This window comes from Hemicordylus capensis, chromosome 5 (genome assembly GCF_027244095.1).
Source record: "Hemicordylus capensis ecotype Gifberg chromosome 5, rHemCap1.1.pri, whole genome shotgun sequence".
Classification (NCBI taxonomy): Eukaryota; Metazoa; Chordata; class Lepidosauria; order Squamata; family Cordylidae; genus Hemicordylus; species Hemicordylus capensis.
In genome coordinates, this window is record NC_069661.1 from 223,185,171 (window position 1) to 223,206,688 (window position 21,518).

General features: G+C 46.7%; 1 protein-coding gene across 1 annotated transcript; it reads right to left on the bottom strand.

Annotated features, from left to right (window-relative positions):
- Positions 1-7,537: 7,537 nt before the first annotated feature.
- LOC128327447 (protein HP-25 homolog 1-like) lies at positions 7,538-18,207 on the bottom strand. The gene is given in 5 exon segments (XM_053256246.1): positions 7,538-8,955; positions 9,665-9,767; positions 9,770-9,859; positions 10,570-10,740; positions 18,201-18,207. Coding segments are annotated over 5 exon segments (675 nt in total). The 3' UTR covers positions 7,538-8,651.
- Positions 18,208-21,518: the final 3,311 nt, after the last annotated feature.

A 21,518-nucleotide genomic window follows, 5' to 3' on the forward strand; every position in this document is an offset into this window, starting at 1 on the left:
GGCATCAGTTCTGACAGTCCTTCATTAACATGCCTTGCATGCATTTTCTTAGCTGCTGCATCTGATGAGAAGATCTTTACCTTTATTAAACATTCCACCTGTCACAAGTGACAGGTACTAAAAAGCCCCAAAGAAGGTTTCAGGCTGTATATTTGTGCAGTGAAATTTACAAAATGTGCACTGACTTTTTGAAAAAGCCAGGCCAAGTGATTAACTCCCTCCAGTTTTTAGAGCGGCTTTAGCCAAACATGAATCGTAGTCCCACTTCAAAGTGTGCAATGACTTTCTGTCTTTTTGTTCTTTTCTTCAGCATCATTTTTCCCCCATAATGATTTTTTAGACAGCATGAAAAAATTTAACAAACATACATTATGACAAACAGACAATAATTTTTTTCAACTTTCAAAATAATAAAACATGTCCCTCTCTCAGCTTTATATTGGATATAAATACCTACCATATTAATACATACTTGCTTTACTATTACTATTATCATTGGCAGTGGGAATGGAAGTTTACCCAAAAATGGGGAAAGGTTGTGGTTTGCAACTTTTGTTTGCTTGCTTAGGAATTGATGTGTGTGGCCATATCCAGAGGTGGGAGATAAAGAGCAGGAGGAGTTTGAGCCAAAGAACACAGGAATAGAGGAAGCTGCCTTATACCAAGTCAGACCATTGGTTCATCAAATCCAGTACTGTCTACACTGACTGGCAGTGGCCCTCCAATGTTTCAGGCAGGAGTCTTTCCTAGCCATACTTAGAGATGCCAGGAGTTGAACCTGGCACCTGCTGCATGCAAAGCAGATGCTCTGAGCTACAGAATATCTTACAGGAGACAGAGCTCACACACAAACCAAGGCAAACCATGCTTAACGAAGGGTGCAATTTGTTCAGTTTCTTGCTACCACAAGACTGGCTCTCCCACTTACACAGTGTGTTGATAAATTATACCATTCAAACATGAACACTATTTTATTTTATTTTATTTTTGAAAGTCTTTTCCATTCTGCTATTAAATAGCTTGGAGATAAGGTGGGGGCCAATACCTCTTTATTTTGTAAATAGGGCTCATGGTGAGGCGAGTCTCACAATCAGTGAGACTCGCTGAGAGCGAGTTTGCAGGGAGAGCTGGCTTAGCCCACTCTCCTCACAAACAATCACCTGCGGAGCCCTGGGTGGCTGGATCGGCCGCCCACACGACAGCCAGCTCCATCATGGGGCCAGAGGGGCCTGCGGGGATCAGAGGCCGCACGCCCCCCCGGAAATTCCAGAATGCCCCACGAGAGTGCACGGGGCATCCTGGAGAGACCCCCAGGGCCAGGAGGCTTGTTTCAGCCTCCTGGCGGGGGTCTCCTCATGTGTTGCCATGGTGTGGAACTGCTCTGTGGCAACACACGATCACAAAGACAAGGTTAACAGAGCGCTTGCTCTGTTAAGCTTGGCTAAGGGGAGGGAGAATTAGGTGGGTTAGCTGCCGGGAGCCACATGACTCTCGTGGCAGCACATAACCGCCAAAAAGCTGGCTAGGCTCAGCCCGCTTTTTGGCGACTGCGAGAATCGCCTTGGTAAGTCAGATCAGAAGGAAACCAAGAGGGGGGGTTTGGTGGAGGGGGAAAGATTGTGACTCAGCTCTCTCACAGAACACTGAGCAAAGTGTGTGCTACCTTGGAGGCAACTTCAAGCATCATCGGGAGAGGGCATGACCTCCCTAAATGCCTGCCTGGAGTCAGTGATGGGCTGGAAGAGGGATAACAAACTGAGACTGAATCCAGATAAGACAGAGGTACTCATTGTGTGGGGTCAGAACTCGAGAGACTATTTTGATCTGCCTGTTCTGGATGGGGTCACACTTCCCCAGAAGGAACAGGTCCACAGTCTAAGGGTGCTTCTGGATCCAAACTGTCTCCCAAGTTGAGGCGGTGGCCAGAAGTGCCTTCTATCAGCTTCAGCTGATACGCCAGCTGCGTCCATTTCTTGAGATGAACAACCTCAAAACAGTGATACATCTGTTGGTAACCTCCAGACTGGATTACTGCAATGCGCTCTATGTGGGCCTGCTCTTGTATGTCACCGGAAACTATAGTTGGTTCAGAATGCGGCACCCAAGTTGGTCTCTGGGTCATCCCGGAGAGACTATATAACTCCTGTATTGAAGGAGCTACACTGGCTGCCGTTATGTTTCTGGGCAAAATACAAGGTGTTGGTTGTAACCTATAAAGCCCTGAACAGCTTGGGCCCTGGGTATTTAAGACAACATCTTCTTCGTCATGAATCCCACCGCCCACTGAGATCATCTGGAGAGGTCCGTCTGCATTTGCCACCGGCTCGTCTGGTGGCCAGTCAGGGATGGGCCTTCTCCGTTGCTGCCCCGAGGCTTTGGAATGCGCTTGCTAGTGAAATAAGGGCCTCCCCATCTCTGATAGCTTTTTAAAAGTCTTTAAAGACGCATCTGTTCACCCAGGCTTTTAATTATTATAATTGTTTTAATGCTGTTTTAAAATATTGTTTTAAAATTTTTTAATTGTAGTGTTTTAAACTTTTTATTTTTGTTTTAACTAATGTTTTACTTTCTGTTTTTATTTTGTAAACCGCCCAGAGACATGAGTTTTGGGTGGTATAAAAATTGTTAAATAAATAAATAAAATAAACAAAGTTCTGCATTCCAGACCTCTGTTTCTAAATTCAAAGTGTTTGGAGGAGAGGAGCCTACAGTTTCCCAATAGTGCAGGAAATATGCCATCAGTGGCACAAGGAAAAAAAATTAGTGGAAAGGCATAAAAGGGTCAAAGTGCATTTCAGGGCAGAGGGGAATAAACTTTGTCCCACAAGTTGGATTTCTGAAAGAAAAATAAGTATATTTCACATTAATGCTTCCATCCTAAACATGTAAGTGAGCCCATGGAGAACTGCTCTTGGTATGCAATTATTCTTTACATCTATCGATGATGATGATGATGATGATGATGATGATGATAAAAAGCACTCTGAGTATATGAAAAATGTTTTCCTTCGGGTTTATTGGCAAAGGAGATGGGCTCAATGGCAAGCAACAGTGCGGACAAGCTACTTTTCTGTGGCGTGCTTGCTTCCTCTCGCCTGTGATGCTTCCTGTGGATTCATTAAAATCTCCCAGAGTGCTTTCAAGAGTCACTCTTAGAGACTGATGCTGATGCCTAGGAACTCCAGGCCAATCCTGGATGGCTAGCAACCCTAGATGCCACTGCCACACATAAGCTCAGAGATCCCCCCGCCATTCCAAGACACAGCCCTGGTACTGGAAACAGAATCATGGAGTGAACCCTGGGGAAATCTTGGGTCCCTCTTCATATGGCTGCGACCGGCCAATAGGGGGAGGGAGGGGGGCCAATAGAGCCTAGCCGCCCACTCAGAGCAGTAGCTAGACAGCCTGGCAAGAGGACAGATCTCTGCCGAGAGCTCCCTGCAGCCATGTGGTCCGAGAGTTGCATTGTGAAGACAAGGGAGCGTGGTGGAGGTTACACTGGTGAGTATGGCTGGAGGAGGAGCAGGGAGCAGCATGGGAGCAGCATGGGAGCAGCAGCAACTGAAGGAGAAGTAGCGGGGCTCATAGCCCCTGGGTGAAATAGATCTGCAGCTCAGACATGAGGAGCAGCGGGCCTCATAGGCCCTGGGATTGTGGGCCACAGGCCCAAAGGTCTCCTGAAACAGAGCAGGTGGGGGGAGGTTCAGAGAATGGTGGTCCTCAGCCCCTTGTGTTGGGGCCTTCCTCCAACAAGCAGCGGCGGGCCTCATATGTCCTGAGATTGAGCAGTGGGCCTCATAGGCCCTGGGTGGTGGTTGCATCAGATACACATTTGGCACAGCCGCAGCAGGCTGCTATTGGGAGTCCCCTGACCTTGCCCTGGCCTGCCTTTTTTAAACTGAACTGTTCCCGCCTTTGATCAGGGTGAGTTACTGTTCATCGGAGGTACTTTGGTCAAGGGGCGGGGGGGCTTCTTTGTTCATTGGTTCCAGCCATCCTGTTGAATTTCATTGACTGGGTTGTGCTAACTGTGCCGGGGGTGGTTAGTTGCTAATTGTCCCGACAGGGTCTGCCCTAACCAAGTGCTAGAAGTAAAGGCAATTGTGTGTGGGGGGGGGGGTGCTCTATAGCCAATAGTCATATGTCAATGAAGAAAGGTCCCAGCAAGGCAAAAGGCAAGGGGATAGGGATGTGCAGAACTGGCTCATGGTTTTGTTTTGGGGGGTTCAATGGCTCAGGGTCAAACTGAATCCTGCCCGGTCCATCTGGACCAGAACCAAACCCCCTGCTGCATTCATAAACTGTTTTTTTTAAATTACCTTTTAGCCCCTTTGGGGGACTTCATCTAGGCTGTGGGATGGGGTGGGGGGGTCTGTGAAGGTTCCCCCTCCCCCCACCAGAAGGAGAGGGAGAGGTTCAGGCACAAAGCGGTGGACTGCAATTGGTCAAACTGGCTGGTGGGTTATATGGTGTACATGGGGGTGGTGCTGCAGGAGCAGCCAGTGTGGGGAATGTCCATGGTTAAGTATATGGACATTAGCTACCATGCATTCTCTGAGTTTCGCGGGCCCAGTTGGGCCAGTTATGATGAGGAATTTAGGAGACACTTGGCGCTGAACCCCTTGAGACTGTCACCAACTACAGCTCTGGTTGCAGATTATGAGCCCCAACCGGCTGGTACTCGGTGAGTATTTGGACAGCAGCCAACTGATCGTGAAGTCCACAGCAGCGCCGATGGGGAGCAGGCCACTGGGGCTGGGGGCCAGTCCTGCCGGTTGTGCTGGGAATTTGCATTGTCAGGGGCATGTTCCCACCACCCATGTCATTTTTGGCACACCTGTACCAATTGCGAAGGCCTGCACCCCATTAGCAAAAACAAAATAGCCACCATGCATGCACAAATGACCTCTGCAAGGCCGTGGGCCATGCCAGGCGATGACCAAAATGACCACTGCACACAGTTACGAGGCCCAAATGGGCCAAAAAGAGGCCTTCGCAGACACACACACACACCCGGGGCCTACAGGAAGCCCCCCAAAGGGGCTACAGGTATTTAATTTGTTTTTTTTTTAATTGCAGACTTGACCGGTGGTTTGGTTCCAGTCTGGACAGAACCCTCAAACCTCTGGACCGGTCCGCTCATTCCTACCTCCAAGCTAGCATTCCGCAGGATTGAAATACATACAGTGGCCCAGTGCTGCTGGCTCCTGGCGGACAAGGCCCTGGCATTAGCACTGAGGCTGGGGCAACTGCTGGAAGCCAAAAAGGTTACTTTGAGGGTGCTGCAATGCATCATGGGCCACTTGAACTTTGCATGCAGGGTGAAAGCATCTGGGTGCTCCTTCCTTAGGACTCTGTACGATACCACCAAATGGCTAAAGGCCCCCCATCACTGGGTTTGAGTGAAAACGGTGTTAGGGAGGATGCCAGGACGTGGGTTACTTCTCTTAGGGACTTCAATGGCGTTTCACTCTGGCTCTCCAAGCTCTTGCTGGAGGCCGAGCTACAATCTGATGCAGAGTGTGTGTGTGTGGGGGGGGGGAGATTTGGGCCTGTTCTTTCGGGGACATTGATGCGCGGCCAGGTGGCCTGCGGACTGGGAAGTAAAGGGCATCACACAGGCTCCGACATTCCTGAAGTTCTTCCTGATCATGGTGGTGGTGCACATTTGGTCCTGGGAGTTCGTCGACCAGGCCATTCAGTTTTGGTGTGACAACATGGCGACAGTGCATGTGATCAACTCAGGGACTTCCAGGAGTCTCCAGGTGATGTGCCTGGTGTGGTATTTCACTCTTCAATGCTTGTGGCACAACATTCAGTTTTCTGCCTGCTATGTGCCAGGGGTGGATAATAGCATTGCGGACATGCTGTCTCGGATGCAGGAGGAGCACTTTTGGACCATCGCACCAACAGCCAGGGAACTCCTCAAAGCCTTTCCCGCCCTTTGAGCCTTGGAGGCCATTCACCTGTCATTGGCACCTAGCACTAGAGCGCATTACTCGGCTGCAGTACATGAGTTTTGAGCGTTCAGGGTGGCATCTGGGCTGGGCGATGCACGGGTACCTGTGGACCACGTGCTGTGCTCTTGCATCCACCTGTGCAGACGGGGCTTGGTGCCGGGGTCCATTGGTGGCAGGCTAGCTGCTCTTGCCTTCCAGGCTAAGCTGGGAGGGCACGCGGATTCCATGGCTGACTTTCAGGTTCTCAGAATGATGGAAGGGTGGGTGCAGAATTCCCCACCACCACCACACCTGGATTCATGAGTCCCATTTCCCCCAGCAACTCTACTGCAGCTTGTATCACACTTTAATGATATCTGTTTTTCTGACTTTGAGGTCCGACTGCTCGACGCACCAACTCAAAGCTTTGGCGGCTTGGGTTGGGGATGGGTCGGGCCATCCCCACCCTCAGTGGGGGAAAGCCTTGCGGTAAGACGAGGTCAGAACATGGAGCCTGAACAAATCAGTACCCGGCCCTTCGCCCTGGGTGTGGGACAGTCCTCCCTAGGAGGCACTCCCACACCGGAGGAGTACCCTACTCTGGTTAGTTAGGTACCTTGTTGCAAGTCTTATTCCATTGTAAGTTAATAAAGTGGCCCTATTTTACTCCAACTGAGCATGTCCTGACTTCATTGGGGTCTGGGGGTGCAATGTGGAAGGATATACACTTCCATGTTTCCTGGTTGTAGTTTATTGGCAAGGGAGGTGGGCTCAATGCTGAATTTATAAAGATGTTAAAAGCTAAACCTATATTAAAAACATATATTGATTGATTGATTGATTGATTGACTGATCATATTTGTACACCGCCTCACACCTCTGTCTCTGGGCAGTTTACCACAAAATAAAACAAGTTTTAAAAGTAATTTAAAATCAGTCTAGTTAAAAAGCTTGAGTGAAAATATGTTTCTTTAAAGATGTTTTAAAGTTGTCAGAGATGGGGAGGCTCTCATTTCAACATGAGCTTTCCCAGACAGCAGGCTTTACTGCAAGTTCGAAGTTGCAAAAAAAAACAACCCCAAAAAACAACCCTGATGCAAAAGTGGATTTTTTACTTCTGATACAAATTGGGCTACACTCTAACACACAATGAAAAATCCAAATTGTGTGTGATGTGCTCCCTGATAACTTGCAGGGACTTCAGAGTAAATCTGGCCAATATGTGAATGCACACTTCCATTCCGAAGGAGATGCGAACTAACAGCCAGGTGTGAAAAACTTCTAGGGAGCGCATTCCCGAGTGAATATATGAAATGTGTTATATGTAACATAGCACATAAAACTTTATGGTTTGGGTTTATGTATGAAAGTAAGAAGATGAAATGCATTAGTTTTATTGAGTCAATAATTTAAAAATACTGTATATGCAGTGTTAGAGATGACACTGCAAGTTGCTGCATCTTATTGTATCCAAGAATATCTTCGTTTTTGCCAGTTGGGGAAACAGTAAAATAGATAAAATAAAAGAAAGTAGAAGCCATCAACACTGTGCTAAAGAAAAGGTTTTATTACTTGGACTTAGAAACAGAATTTTTTAGTGGGGGGAAACCACCTAGAAAATAAGCATTCCCATAATGTAATTAAGGAGTAGCAATAAATGTGGAAAGTCTATTAAATGTCCTAATAATGTTGAACATCTCAATAGTTAATCATTATGTGCAATGCAAAGTTAATCACCGTGTGCAATGCCATCACATGCACTGCTTATTGAAAGTAAACTCAGCTGGGTTTGCTTTTCAGTAAATGTACACAGGAGTCCTTTACACCTGTAGAGAAAATTAAGTATCCTGAAGTCATATTTATTTTATTTAGATCCCACTCCATCCCAGTAAACTTCTTAGATCTTCTCGCACATTTCACTTGCTCCATCATTTTCTCTGTCCTTTATGAAAATAATAAAATCATGTCTCTGAACCAATCACCAGCCGTAATTATTTAGACATTCATAGGCATGCAGTGTGAACACAAGCATGTTTACTCACAAGTAAGCTCAATTAGTCCATGAGTTGCACAGCCTAATGCAGATGGTGCCAATCCACCCGCACTGCTGAAGGCTCACCTAGCAAAATACTTCTAGCAAAGCACCAGCAATCTGCACTTTTGTGTATGAGCACAAGTAAGTACTTCAGATAGCACCTGCATGCTCCGGAAGTGCTAGACTTGTGGTAGCAAGCATGACTTGTCCCCTTTGCTAAGCAGGGTCCACCCTGGTTGCATATCAATAGGAGACTACATTCATGAGCACTGTAAGATATTCCTCTTAGGGGATGGAGCCACTCTGGGAAGAGTACCTGCATGGTGATGTGTTTCCAATCTAATTAGTGCTTCCAGAGTGCAAGGGTGCTACTTGAAGCATGGCTGGCACTTCAGTAGGAGCCCGCAGTAGGGCAGGTAGATCCAAGGCAAGCAGACAGCAGAGCGAGTGGATCAGCACCATCTGTGTTACGCTGAACAACAAATGGGTCCTTGAGTTTAATCTTCCTTATAACTAACTTTCCATTGCGGCCTTAGTCCTGCATTCAAGAACAAGGGAAAAGGGAAAGTTGTGCCGTCAATTCAAGAAGATGCTTTGAAATCAAGACACAGTGATTCGCCAAAGGCTTATGTATGTTTCCAAAGCAACAAATCATGATCCAGGGAGGCCTGCATAATCTAAGACTCAAATATGAGGTAGCACAAAAAGTAACTTGTGATTGTTACCCCATTATAATCTTCTAATGCTGCTAACCACACCCTGTCCCCTTTCTCCAATTTGAGGATTGTACTTCCTGACATGTTTTCATAAGCTTCTGAGGTAATCTGATAGGTCCCAATCACATCCTGTCCATTTTTCATCAGCCTAGTATTGGAATTCCTGTAAACCTCCATGTTGTAGCCAAAGAAATAGACTCCAGGGATTTGGCAGGTGAAGATTCCTGAAGCCTCGTCAAAGTGTTGCTGTTCATTATAGATGATGCTGTTATTATTTACTTTTGGTTGAGAGTCCACCTTCGCCCTGTGGGCCTAATTCCTCAGTTTCTATCGTTAAACCCACAACCGCAGTGGTGCACTGTAGTTAGTAAAAAGCTTGCTGCTCTAGGAATAGACCCTGAACAACTGCTGGAGTTAGACTTGTCAAATGCGAAAAGAATAGTAAAACAGCGTTTGACAGATACTGAATTGCAAAATAACTGGGCCTCTTTGACAGAATTCTATAAAGGAGTAAGAACTAGATGGGATCTTTCACCAGCAAATTATTTGTCCCATATTACACTCAGCAAATTCCGGTGGGCATTTACAAGGGCAAGAACAAATTCTTTTCCCTCTGCATTATTAGCCGGGAGATACAGTGGTGTTCCCTTGGAAGAACGCTACTGCAGATGCGGCAGTGGGGAAATAGAATCCATTGAGCATATTCTATTATCCTGTAAAATTCATAGGCAATCGAGGGAGCACTTAATTTTACCTCTGGTCTGTAAACAGACAAATCGATCTGCTGAACAACTTGTTAAATTCTTACTTTCTGATGAAAATGTTTTAAATTTTAACTCCGTAGCCAAATTTTGTTATATTGCTTTTAAGATGTATAATGAGAACCTATAGAGTTTTCTATAAATTGTTCTGCTGTTTGCATGCATGGATTGTTTGGTCTAGGACCGTAAATAAAACTTGACTGACTGACTGACTGACTGATGCTGTGGAACACAATGGGCTGGTTAGGCGGAGGATAAGATTTGGCCAGTCTTGCAGCAAAGGCAGATTTCTGTCGTGGCTGGCACACTCCAGGAGCCCAGCGGTGCCTGGTTCTCCTCTTTCACCTTTGGGCCCAACTGGCCCCGCTTTTCCAGGACTGCCCTGCACTCCACGAACTCCTGGGGCTCCTGAAAAACAATCCAGAGGAGGGGAGAGAGGGGAAGTCCAGGTCTAAAAGGCACATCCAGGGGGCAGGGTGGAAAGCGGCACTTTGAAAGGAGGAAGGCAGGTCTTACCTGCCCCTCCCTTGCTCCTCCACCCTACCTCTCCCCCCCCCACCCCCAAGTGGCACTGTTTGTATTCAGTAGCCAGACTCTGAATACAGAGTTTACCTGGCTGTATCTTGCAGGGAACAGGAAGTTCCCTGTTCCCAGCAGCCTTTGGGCAGCATCAGGGAGGAAATGGTGCTTCAGCATGTTCGGACGCCATCTTGAGGGTTCAGCAGACTATAAACATTTTAAATAAATAAATTTCTTCAGATTAGAAGAAATTTCTTAACGTTTTAAAATTCCATAGCTTTTGGAAATTTCAAAATTATGACCTGGAAGTTTACATTCTGAATCCCCAGTGTTCTGTTTTCAAGGGGAAATGTAGCCAAATATTTGCTATCCATTTTATTATTTATTTATTTTTACATTTCTATCCTGCTCTCCCTCCAAAGAGCTCGTGGTTATGTTTATCCTCATAACAACCCTGTGAGATAGGTTAGGCTGAGAGAGAGGTGACTGGCCCAAAGTCACCCAGTGGGTTTCATGGCTGAATGGGGATTTGAACTCAGGTCTCCCCAGTCTTAGTCTAACACTCTAACCACTACACCACAGTGGACACAAAATCATACCTTGTTCTCCCTGCTCTCCCTTCTCCCCCTTTTCTCCATCGTACCCATTCTGACCAGGATTTCCGTTGAGTCCAGGCGGACCTTGAGGTCCAGGTGGTAAACAAAATGAAAAAAAGTGGCTCTCTTGAGTGTTTGCTGCTCTGATCAAAAATGCAGTTAATATCCAGACACCTACAGCAATAGAAATAAGAAATAGATATCTTGGCTTTTGCACAGTTACTAGCATTTATCATTTAAACTCAAGTTACAACATTGCAACACAGTACAGAACACATTAAACCAAGAGCCTAAAAACATTCTGATACCCTGAATAAGGGTAACCCCCCCCAGTTCCCCCCCCCACCAGGCCTTCACATCTCTAAACCTGAGTAACAGAGCACCAGCACAACAGGGGAAGCATTAGTACCTCTGAAAAGTTCAACTAACACAGCTACACTGCTGGCTCAGTGGTGGGGGCAAATTTTGATGACCTCCCTTTCTCCAGGTAGTGCTCTCTGCCATGCAGAAAATTGTCCATGAAGGGGCACAGCCCTCAGGAACATATTTTCAGGTAACACAGAAGCCTTCCGAGGGAAGGGGTGGTAGTTAAGACATACGCATACACACACAAATACACACACAGAGAGAGCATTAGCCTGGAACTTTCAGAAGCAGTGGTGCTACACTGGTGAGTCTCTCGTTGTATTGGTTAGGGATGTGCATGAAATTCACATGAATTGATTCAATTTGGAACCATTGAACAGAGTGCGCTGCGGTTTACCTACTGGGGGTAAAATTTTCAATGACAAACAATGAATCTATCCTGACACTGAATAGTCAGCCAATTTCTTCTATTTTTCTGCCACTAGAGGTCAGCCTAAGTTAGGCTCTAATGGTCTGGTAAATAAAATACAAGGCAGAAATAATAGTCCTTGGACTGTTTGTTTGTTTGGTTGGTTGGTTGGTTTTAAATAGCTGCTTTCCCAAGAGAGTATTGCAACTGCAACCAAGACATGTGGATAGGCATTGAGACTATTTAGAAGTTCAGTTACTTTTGTATATCTTTCTGCCACTAGAGGTCAGCATAGGCTAGACTACAATGGTTTGCTGCGACAAAAAAATCTACATCAAAACAAGCTTGTTTATCTGTTTTATTTTAAAATATTTATAACCCCTGCCCCCAGTACACTACTGCTTGGAGTGACTTACAACATTAACAAAATAGACAGAGAATAAAAATCAATAACATTTTAAAAGTGAAAAGACCAGACTAAACCTACATTTTAAAACTACAAAATTTAAAAGTTTCAAATTAAAAGTTATAAATAAAAAGCTAAAAACTAAGAAACCTACCAGATATAAGCTGTGGATAAAATATTAAAAAGTCTCTCTAAAAAGATGTGTCTTCAGTTATTTCTTAAAAACACACTGAGAGAGGGAGCATGGGGGAACTGGGAGAGCCAAAAGCCAAGGGCCACAACCAAAAAGGCCCTGTCTCTAGTCCCCATTAGCCATATTTCCTTTAGTGGCAGGCCTATGACCAATGCCTGAGATGCCAAACATAAGGCCCTGTCAGGTTCATATGGGCGGATGTGGTCCAACCGGTATCCCACCCGCAAGCCATATAGGGCTTTAAAGGTCAAGAGCAGTACCTTGAATCCTGCCTAGAAGTGGACTGGTACATAAGAACATAAGAACAGCCCTGAGGTGTCAGGCCCAAGGCCCATCTAGTCCAGCATCCTGTTTCACACAGTGGCCCACCAGATGCCTCTGGGATACCCACAGGCAAGAGCTGAGGCATGCCCTCTCTCTTGCTGTTGCTCCCCTGCAACTGGTATTAAGAGGCATTGTGCCTCTGAGGCTTGAGGTGGCCTATAGCCACCTGACTAGTGGCTATTGATAGACCTGTCCTCCATGAATTTGTCTAAGCCCCCTTTAAAGCAGGCAACTAGTGAAGGTGCTGCAGGATGGGTGTAACACTCATGAAGCAACTTGCACCCACAAGCACCCTTGCAGCAGCCGCAAAGGTAGTTAGGGCCAAGAAATATAAAAGGGCTCAGCTGGAGCTGCAGCTCTGTTATATCATCTGGCCCCCTGGAGCTATCCAAGGTCCTGTAGATTGCCAGCCACCAGCATACAATTTCTAGTGCAGCATCCAATTTCCCACAGTGGCCTTCAGCAGCAGCAGTAGTACTTCTATCTCTGGGGATTCCACAAGCAGGACCTAAGGTTTTGCCTCTCCAGCTGCTGTTCCCCACCAAACTGTTGGCACCTGTCTATGGAATAGACAGGCACCCTGTGGAACTGTTGGCAGCCTGCCTCCCCATTGAGGCTTGTCTGGCGTCGTCACTTTGTTCTTTTAGATGCCAGATGAAGACCTTTCTGTTCACTCAGGCTTTTAAAAATTGGATTTTTAAAAAGGTTTAGTATTCTAAAACAGTTCCCATTTTTTATTGTAATTTGTGTTGGGTTAGGGTTTCAACTGGATGTTTGTGAGCCCAGTGGCGGCCCGTGAACGTGCCTTGTGCGGGATGTGTGGCGGCGGGAGGCAGATTTAAGAGTAAAGTAAATCAGGACTCACCTCCACTGCGGCAGCACCTGAATGCTATTCGGAGCAGCAACATGCCCCCCAGAAGCCCCTACAGCGGGGAAGCACCTCCGCCACTCACCTGGCTTCTACAGAGCCGAGCCCCCGCCAGCGGCCAGGTGAGTGGCAGAGGAACTTCCCCTGCCCCGTAGGGGCTGCTGGGCAGCACGTTGCAGCTCCAAACAGCATTCAGGTGCTGCCGCCGCAGATGTGAGTCTTAAAGCTGCCTCCCACCGCCCCGCTGGAGGCACGTTCATGGGCCACCGCTGTGTGAGCTGCTCAGAGAACAGTTTGTTATGGGGTGGCCCAAGGTAGTGGTTGTTGTTATTCAAAGACATATGCCTCTGAACATGGAGGCTCTATAGAGTTATCATGACTAGTAGCTGTTTGTTGACATCCCCCATGAATTTGCCTTACCTACTTAAAAGACCCTAAGGGAGTACCCAGATGGCCATTTTTACATGCTCTCAGTTTTATGTCTTACCGACTACTACTACTAATGCTACTACTACTACTACTATTTATATACTGCTCTTCAACAAAATTCTCAAAGCCGTTTACATAGAAAAATAAATGATACATAAATAAGTTGGTCAACATTCCCCAAAGGGCTCACAGTCTAAAAAGAAACATCAGATAGACACCAGCAAAAGCCACTGGAGGGATGCTGTGCTGGGGTTGGATAGGGCCAGTTGCTCTCCCCCTGCTAAATATAAGAGAATCACTACTTTAAATGCTTTGCTCAGTTAGCAGGGCCTATATGCGAAACTGAGTATGTGGGCCATGAACCAAATGAAACAGTCTCAAAGGCATGAGAGGCACACAAGGGCCCATGAAGCCGCCACCTTGCTGAAGCAAAGTAGGTCTATGGTTTGTCAGTGCCTGGATGGGTAACCACCTAGGAGCCCACCTTTACTTCCATAAGGGAAGATAAGCAAGATATAAATGTGATAATAAATCCTTTTTAAAATGAGGTGCCTCTTTTGTGCTCATAGTGGGCTTTCTCTGCGCCTGTAGTTGCCACCACTGTCGAGTGAAAGAATAGGGCCAGGTTAGGGACAAACACAAGCTGAAGTCACAGACCCATGTGGACTGTGTTGGCTGGATATGCACAGTAGGCCTATCCGTGCTCATTCAAAAACCCCAAGTGAATGCCATCAGCATTGAGAACAAGCCAGAACTGTTTAATCACTGGCAGGGAAATGCCATCCTGGAAGGAATAGCAGTTTTTGCAAAGGCCTGAGTACATGTGGCCATCTCCCTGGTGAGGCTGAATCACTATACCCAGAAGCAAAGGTAACACATTTCTAGACAAGCTCTCACATTCCCTGTTAAATAAATAGAAACAATGATATAGCCCCTTAGGGGGGTGTTATGTTTTATCATCTCAGGTTGTGTTCCAAAGCAGCGGTGTTCTATAAACAAATGCTTTATGCTATTATTGCTTCTGCAGGATTGTGATCTATCCGGTACCAAAGCAAATACTTGCAAGGAGGCTTATCAAGGCACACAGAGAAGCAGTGTGAGGATTCCATCCCTCTGTAAGGCTATACATCCAATTTTAAGCAATATTCTCAGAAGCCCCCAGCTGTGTCCTGGATCCAAGCCTCTGAATAAGCTTTACAAGCAGTCTCAGAAATGTACATCTCCCCTAGCCCTTAACCTTTGCTGACTTCCTTGACTTCCTCCATACATCTTCCTGTGAACACTGGCCAACCTCCTGATTAAAGAAGCACCAGTGCTAAATGAGATGTGCATGAGATGAATTCCAAACTAAAGCATCATCAGGACCTGTGGAGGGGGGGGAAAGTTTGATGACCTTGCCCTCCCCTGGAAGTGCTCTGTGCCATATATGGTGTTTGGGGTTGATCCATTCCTTGTTCCAGGCCAGGTTTTGAATGGGGCTTTAGTTAATTGTATTCCAGTCCTAGAGTGGAGGCGGGGCTAACAAACAGCCAGCAGCAAGAGCACTGAAAAGCAGTCTGCATTTGCCTATCTGTACGAAACCTTTATACAGTATATAAAGGTTTCGTATAGATAGGCAAATGCAGACTGTATATATTTATCTTAGGCATACCCATCGCTAATCCCATGTGTGGAAGCTCATGCGAGAGTTCGAGCAGCTGCTGGATAGCGACGGGGATGGGCAAGAGGGAAGAAAATGGTGGTGGCAGCCAGCCAGCTGGTGGGGAACATAAGAACAGCCCTGCTGGATCAGGCCCAAGGCCCATCTAGTCCAGAATCCTATTTCACACAGTGGCCCACCAGATGCCACTGGAAGCCTCCAGCAGGAGTTGAGGGCATGCCCTCTCTCCTGCTGTTACTCCCCTGCAACTGTTACTCAGAGGCATCCAGCCTTTAGTTGTTGCTGTCACCACATCTTGTAATAGAGAATTCCACAAGTTGATTATGTGTTGTGTGAAAAAATACTTCTGTTTGCTGGTCCTAGATTTCCTGACAATCAGTTTCGTGGGATGACCCCTGGTTCTAATGCTATGTGAGAGGGAGAAGAATTTCTTTCTGTCCACTTTCAAAATGGTAGGGAATGGTGGTGATGGTTGACTGGCCAGCTGGCAGGCAGGCAGACGGGCGGGCAGAAAACAGCAGTGGCAGCAGCGGGTGGGCGGGGGAAGTAGCAGCAGGCGGTCCGTCAGGCAGGTGGGCGGGCAGAGGAAGCACTGGGGTGGGGGATACAGCAGTGGAGGCTGGTTTGCGGGGGGCGGGGGCCAGCAGTGGTGGTGAATAGAGGCGCAGATGCTCTGTGCCCGGTTCAGCTAGTATCTATTAAACTATTAATATTCCTGATTGCACTCCACTGCCTTGTCTTTGTATACCACAACTCTTTCCCTTGGGTTCTACACCAGGGATTCTCAACATTGGGTCCCCAGATGTTATTGGATTTCATCTCCCATAATCACAGCCAAAGGCCACTGGGCCTGGGGATGATGATGATGATGATGATGATGATGATGATGAATTTGATTTCTATACCGCCCTTCCAAAAATGGTTCAGGGCAGTTTACAAAGAGAAATAACAAACCCCAAAGGGCTCACATTCTAAAAAGAAACATAAGACACACACCAGCAACAGCCACTGGAGAGATGCTGTGCTGGGGGTGGATAGGGCTAGTAACTCTCCCCCTGCTAAATAAAGAGAATCACCACAGTAAAAGGTGCCTCTTTGCCCAGTTAGCAGGGATTATGGGAGTTGAAATCCAATAACATCTGGGGTCCCAATGTTGAGAATCTACACCACCTAAAAAAATGATTGTGAGGATCACATTAGTTGAACCTATCAGCAGCACCAGCACAGCTCACATTGCACCAGTGATTTGTTAGTCAGGATGTCAGCCACCATCTTACCCACATTCCAGAGTTTTAAATGCATTCTGTGTATGTGCACATGATAGGTTTAATATGTCCACCGCCTTGAAGCAAACACGCAGGGCTTCTCAACTTTGGCCCTCCTGCAGAGGCTGGCCTACAGTTCCCATCATCCCTGGCTACTGGCCACTGTAGCTGGGGATGCTGGGAGCTGTAGTCCAAAAACAGTTGGAGGGCCATAGTTGAGTAGTCCTGTTCTAAAGGAAGTAGTGTCAGAATCAGCTCCTATTTACATTCAGATGGAGAAAGAAGACAACATGGCTTGCAGACTAATCCTCAAAGAGCGGTGTAAATTGGTCTTTACTTTTTCACACATGGAGGTTTGGCCATCTGGTGATCTCAGAGGCAAAAGAGAAGGTAGGGGATGCTGTATTGACTGAATTGCAGTTTAGGTGGCCCTGCCCAGAGAATGGGATGAAAATGTTAGAAACCTCTTAGAAACAATGCAAGTTATAGTATAGTTGTCCATGACTCTTGTTGGGACATTATAAGGGCTGGTGTATAAAAGCATGCACGTCCTTTGGTGGCAATGGGAACTTCCCTATCAAGACAAATAATGGTTGGAGAGGGAGCAGTCTGGATCAGGAGCATGGCAAGGCAAAGAGTTAAAGCTTTCCTCCCTCATGCTGCAGTCCTAGTCCAGAGAGGAGAGCTGGTCTTGTGGTAGCAAGCATGACTTGTTCCCTTAGCTAAGCAGGGTCTGCCATGGTTACAAATGAATGGGAGACTAGAAGTGTGAGCACTGCAAGATATTCCCCTCAGGGGATGGAGCCACTCTCGGAAGAGCAGAAGATTCCAAGTTCCCTCCCTGGCAGCATCTCCGAGATAGGGCTGAGAGAGATTCCTGCCTGCAACCTTGGAGAAGCTACTGCCAGTCTGTGTAGACAATACTGAGCTAGATGGACCTATGGTCTGACTCAGTAAATGGCAAGTTCCTATGAACCTATCCCCCTGCCCACTGCAGCACATACACCATTTACTGAAGAAAAAACAAGCACATCCACCATAATAAGAGGCTTAGTGTAATGAGTAGTTTGGATCCCAGTCTCATTTCAGGCCTGGCTAGCTGGAAGCTTCTGTCTCAGCCTTCTGTCTGTTATAATAATACTGACCTACTCTAGAGTTGGTCTAAGGAATACCTTTCAGTAGTGCTTTGACCGTTCTTAAGTACAAAGCATTACCACAGGAACAATACTCAGCACTAACAATGTAGAAGGAAAGGTGACGGTATTATGTGCCTCTGCTCACATTTGCAGTGAATTGCTTCCTGGATTGGGAGGGAGCAGCATTTTAAGCTGATCCTCACTCAATTAACATGCAACCGCAGCTTCAGCAGTATGCCATATTATGGAGGTTCCATTCGACCCTTCACGGAAATACGCCCCCCACTGTGTCTCCACCGGCTTGAACATATTAATAATAGAGAGATGCTCTGCTAACGTTGGGAACACTGGCAGTTTAAGCAGAACATGAATAATTGAGCACATTTCCTTTACAGGAACAAAAGCAGTTGCCATCAGAGCTGTTTAATCCCATTCAGTTTCTAATCCTCCTCTCTGATGCTTCTTCATTTAGCCTTGCCTCGTAGGACAGTATTCACTAAAGGAAATATCCAATTCAATTTGAGGAAGCGTACAGTCAACTTTTGGCCAGTTCAGTGAACCATATGCAGGTCACTTACCTCTCATTTTGGATTATTTTTGGGGGGTGGTGATACAAAACAGCTGAATATTTAACAGCTTGGGGAATTTAAGCAACGTTCAGTTCACCATGCGTGTCATTGGTCATGAAATTAAATTAAAATATTACATATTTCACATAAAACACCCAAGCTAAAGCCACAGCTGTAAGTACATTTATTAGGGGATATGCCTTGTTGAACTCAGTGGGGCTTACCTCTGAGTAAACATGCTTAGTATTGTACAGTTAGATTCAGGGGCAGCTCGCCCATGAGGCAATGTGAGGCAATGGCCTCAGGCAGCAAGTGTGCCAAGGGGTGGCAAGGATGAGCACACCATTCCTGCTGTGGACATCCCCTATCTGCCTTTCACCAGTGACCCAACCTCTCCAGTGCCCTCTGTGTGTTCTCACCACCACCTCCACCACCACTGCATGGACTCTACCCCAGGAGCTGGCACTGATGTTGCCTTGCCCTTCTCTCCAGCTCATCCTGCCATTAAATCAATCCAGACTCTGCCCTTCTTCCCCCTGCCCTAACCATCCTCTTCAGTATGCACTGCATACAGCTCCAGCGACGTGTCCCACTGACTGGCCTCTCTTCATTGCCGTTGGTTGCTTTCTTTGCTGGCACTTCAGCACCAAGTTTGGAGGACGAGGGGTGGCATCTGGGGTGGTTGAAGCCTGAGGTGTGGCCAGTGAGGAGGGTGGGGCAACAATACCTGCTCCGGGTGTGGGGCTGGGGCCCTTGAGGGAGGAATTCGTTGCCACAAATGTGATGATGGTCGCTACCTTAGATGGCTTTCAAGGGGCATTAGACAAGTTCATGGACAACAAGTCTATCAATGGCTACTTCTTCTCCTGATGGTTATGTGCTAGCTCCAGGTTCAGAGGTCTGGTTGCATATGAATGGAAGACTTGATGTGTGAGCACTGTAAGATATTCCCCTTACGGGAAGGAGATGCTCTGGGAAGAGCAGAAGGTTCCAAGTTCCCTCTCTGGCATCCCCAAGATAGGTCCGAGATAGATTCCTGCTTGCAGCCTTGGGGAAGCCTCTCTGCCAGTCTGTGTAGACCAGGGATTCTCAATGTTGGGTCCCCAGATGTTAGTGGACTTCAACTCCCATAATCCCCAGCCCTAGTGGCCTTTGGTTGGGGATTATGGGAGTTGAAGTCCAATAACATCTGGGGACCCAACGTTGAGAATCCCTGGTGTAGACAATACTGAGCTAGATGGACCTATGGTCTGACTCAGTATATGGCAGTTTCCTTTGTTCCTATGCCTTCTCCTGGATTTATGGTCAGATTACTGTAGAGCAAGAGATGCTTTTATTTATGTATTTATACACATGTACTCTGCTCACCACCCCCAGAAAAATTCCTGAGAAGCCCATACCAGGCTAAAGACTACTTCTCTGGTAGTTCAGAAGGAGAATCTAGTGTCTTTCTCAGTGACAAGATGCATTGCCTGAGGGAATGCAGCAAATTTGAGGAGTCTTCATATCAGCCACTGGTAGGCACCAGACTGGGGTCCCCAAGTGTCATCTGACTTCCCAGGCCAGAAGGATTATGGGTTGTGAGTCCATACCAGTTGGGAGTGCTTGGTGTATCCTCCTCGAGTGTAGCACAGAGAGCAGGGGGGCAGCTTCTGGCCTGCAAGAATCTGAGCTCCATTTGAGCCCCACAGCACCTGAGAAAGCTATTCAGATTATTTGATCCCGTTTGCCTTGCCACCCATACAGAAGGCTTTATGTTGTAAATATCTAGATTTTCCATGTAGGCTTGAGTTTTCACTTTCCTTTTATCATGTGTGCAGTGCAGCCATTTCATAACTTTCCATTATGTTTGGAGTGGTGGATCTAAACATAAACATTTGATCACACAGTTCTCATATGAAACTCTTTGCTCTGAGTCTTTTGTCATGAGTGAAACATTTCAGATTTCAGTGCCTGTAATTTAATTCATGGATTTCAAGAGGGGGGAAAGCCCTTGAAATCTCTGAAATGCTGTACAGAGATTAATTTAGGCTATCTTAAACATGCTTACTAATGAGTAAGCCCCACTGAATAAATGAGACTCGCGTTTGAGTAAACATGCTTAAGATTGATTGCATTGCCAGTCCCCAGTCCCTGTTTTCGAGAGGAGTCATCCCATCTCCCTTTGCAGGTGAGAAAATGGAAATATACAGAATCAAGAGCTTTGAGCATGGTCCCATAAAACTTGGAAATGTAATTGTCAGTGCTGATAATAATCAGGTCAGCAAATGTAACTCCCTATCTCACTGGCTCCTTGTTCATTGTTTCACCACATGCTGTGTCCAAGATGAACTGCACAGTTGTAGATCCACCATTGACAAGGCAGTAATTCAATCAAGAGGGCTGTAAGAGATACCAGAGAAAAAGCTGTGGGCAGGTCAGAAGTTCAACAGAACCCAACAAAATGAATTACAGCTTTAGAAACTGAAGGAGTTTCTGTACTCCCAATATGCTTCATTAAAAGCTTTAATAAAGCAAAATCATTTCTTTCCACTGCGTATCAAGTGTATTGGTTTCTTCAGAACCCTACTATATCATTAGAAGTCTGTTAATACAAAACAAAAACCAAGTAGCAGCTTAATTCTATGCATGTTTACTCAGAAGCAGGGCTGATTTTTGATGCCCCAGGCAAAGCCTGGCTTAGCTAGGGGTGTGCACAGACCGTTTGGTGTGGTTTGATCCAAATTAGAACTGAATTCAGACCGAACCATGGGTACGTGAACCAGTTTGGTAGAACCCATCAGCTGGGCTGGAGGGTTGGACAAACCAGCTCAAACCGGTTTGAAGCAGTTCACGATCAAACCTGCTTGAACCGTCCCAGTTCATGATAGTCTGGTTCACGATCAAACCGGTTCTGCACATCCCTAGGCTTGGTGCCCCACCCACACACCCACCCCGGGGAGGCAGAAGACATGGAGATGCCCGCCCCCCTGCCATATGCCTACTCACTTGCCTGCCCGTGGCCTCTGCCTCTAGCACCACTTCCTGTCTGCCCACTCAGTCACTTGCTTGCCTTTGTAGCTGCTGTGTCTACCGGGTTCACCACTGGCACCACCAACCTGGGCCTTTGCTAGACCTCAAAGTGCCACGATGCATTTTGAGTTCATCCTTATACTGTGCTGAGGCACTTTGTGGTACACAGTGACATCATTGTAATGCTCTTTGGCACTTTGTGGCCTAGCAAAGACTCAGGCCAGCAACCCTGGATGAATCAGAAGGGGTGGGTAGGCAAGGAGGCAGGCAGGCAGGCAGGTGGCAGAGGCTGTGGGCAGGCAAGGAAGTGGGTTG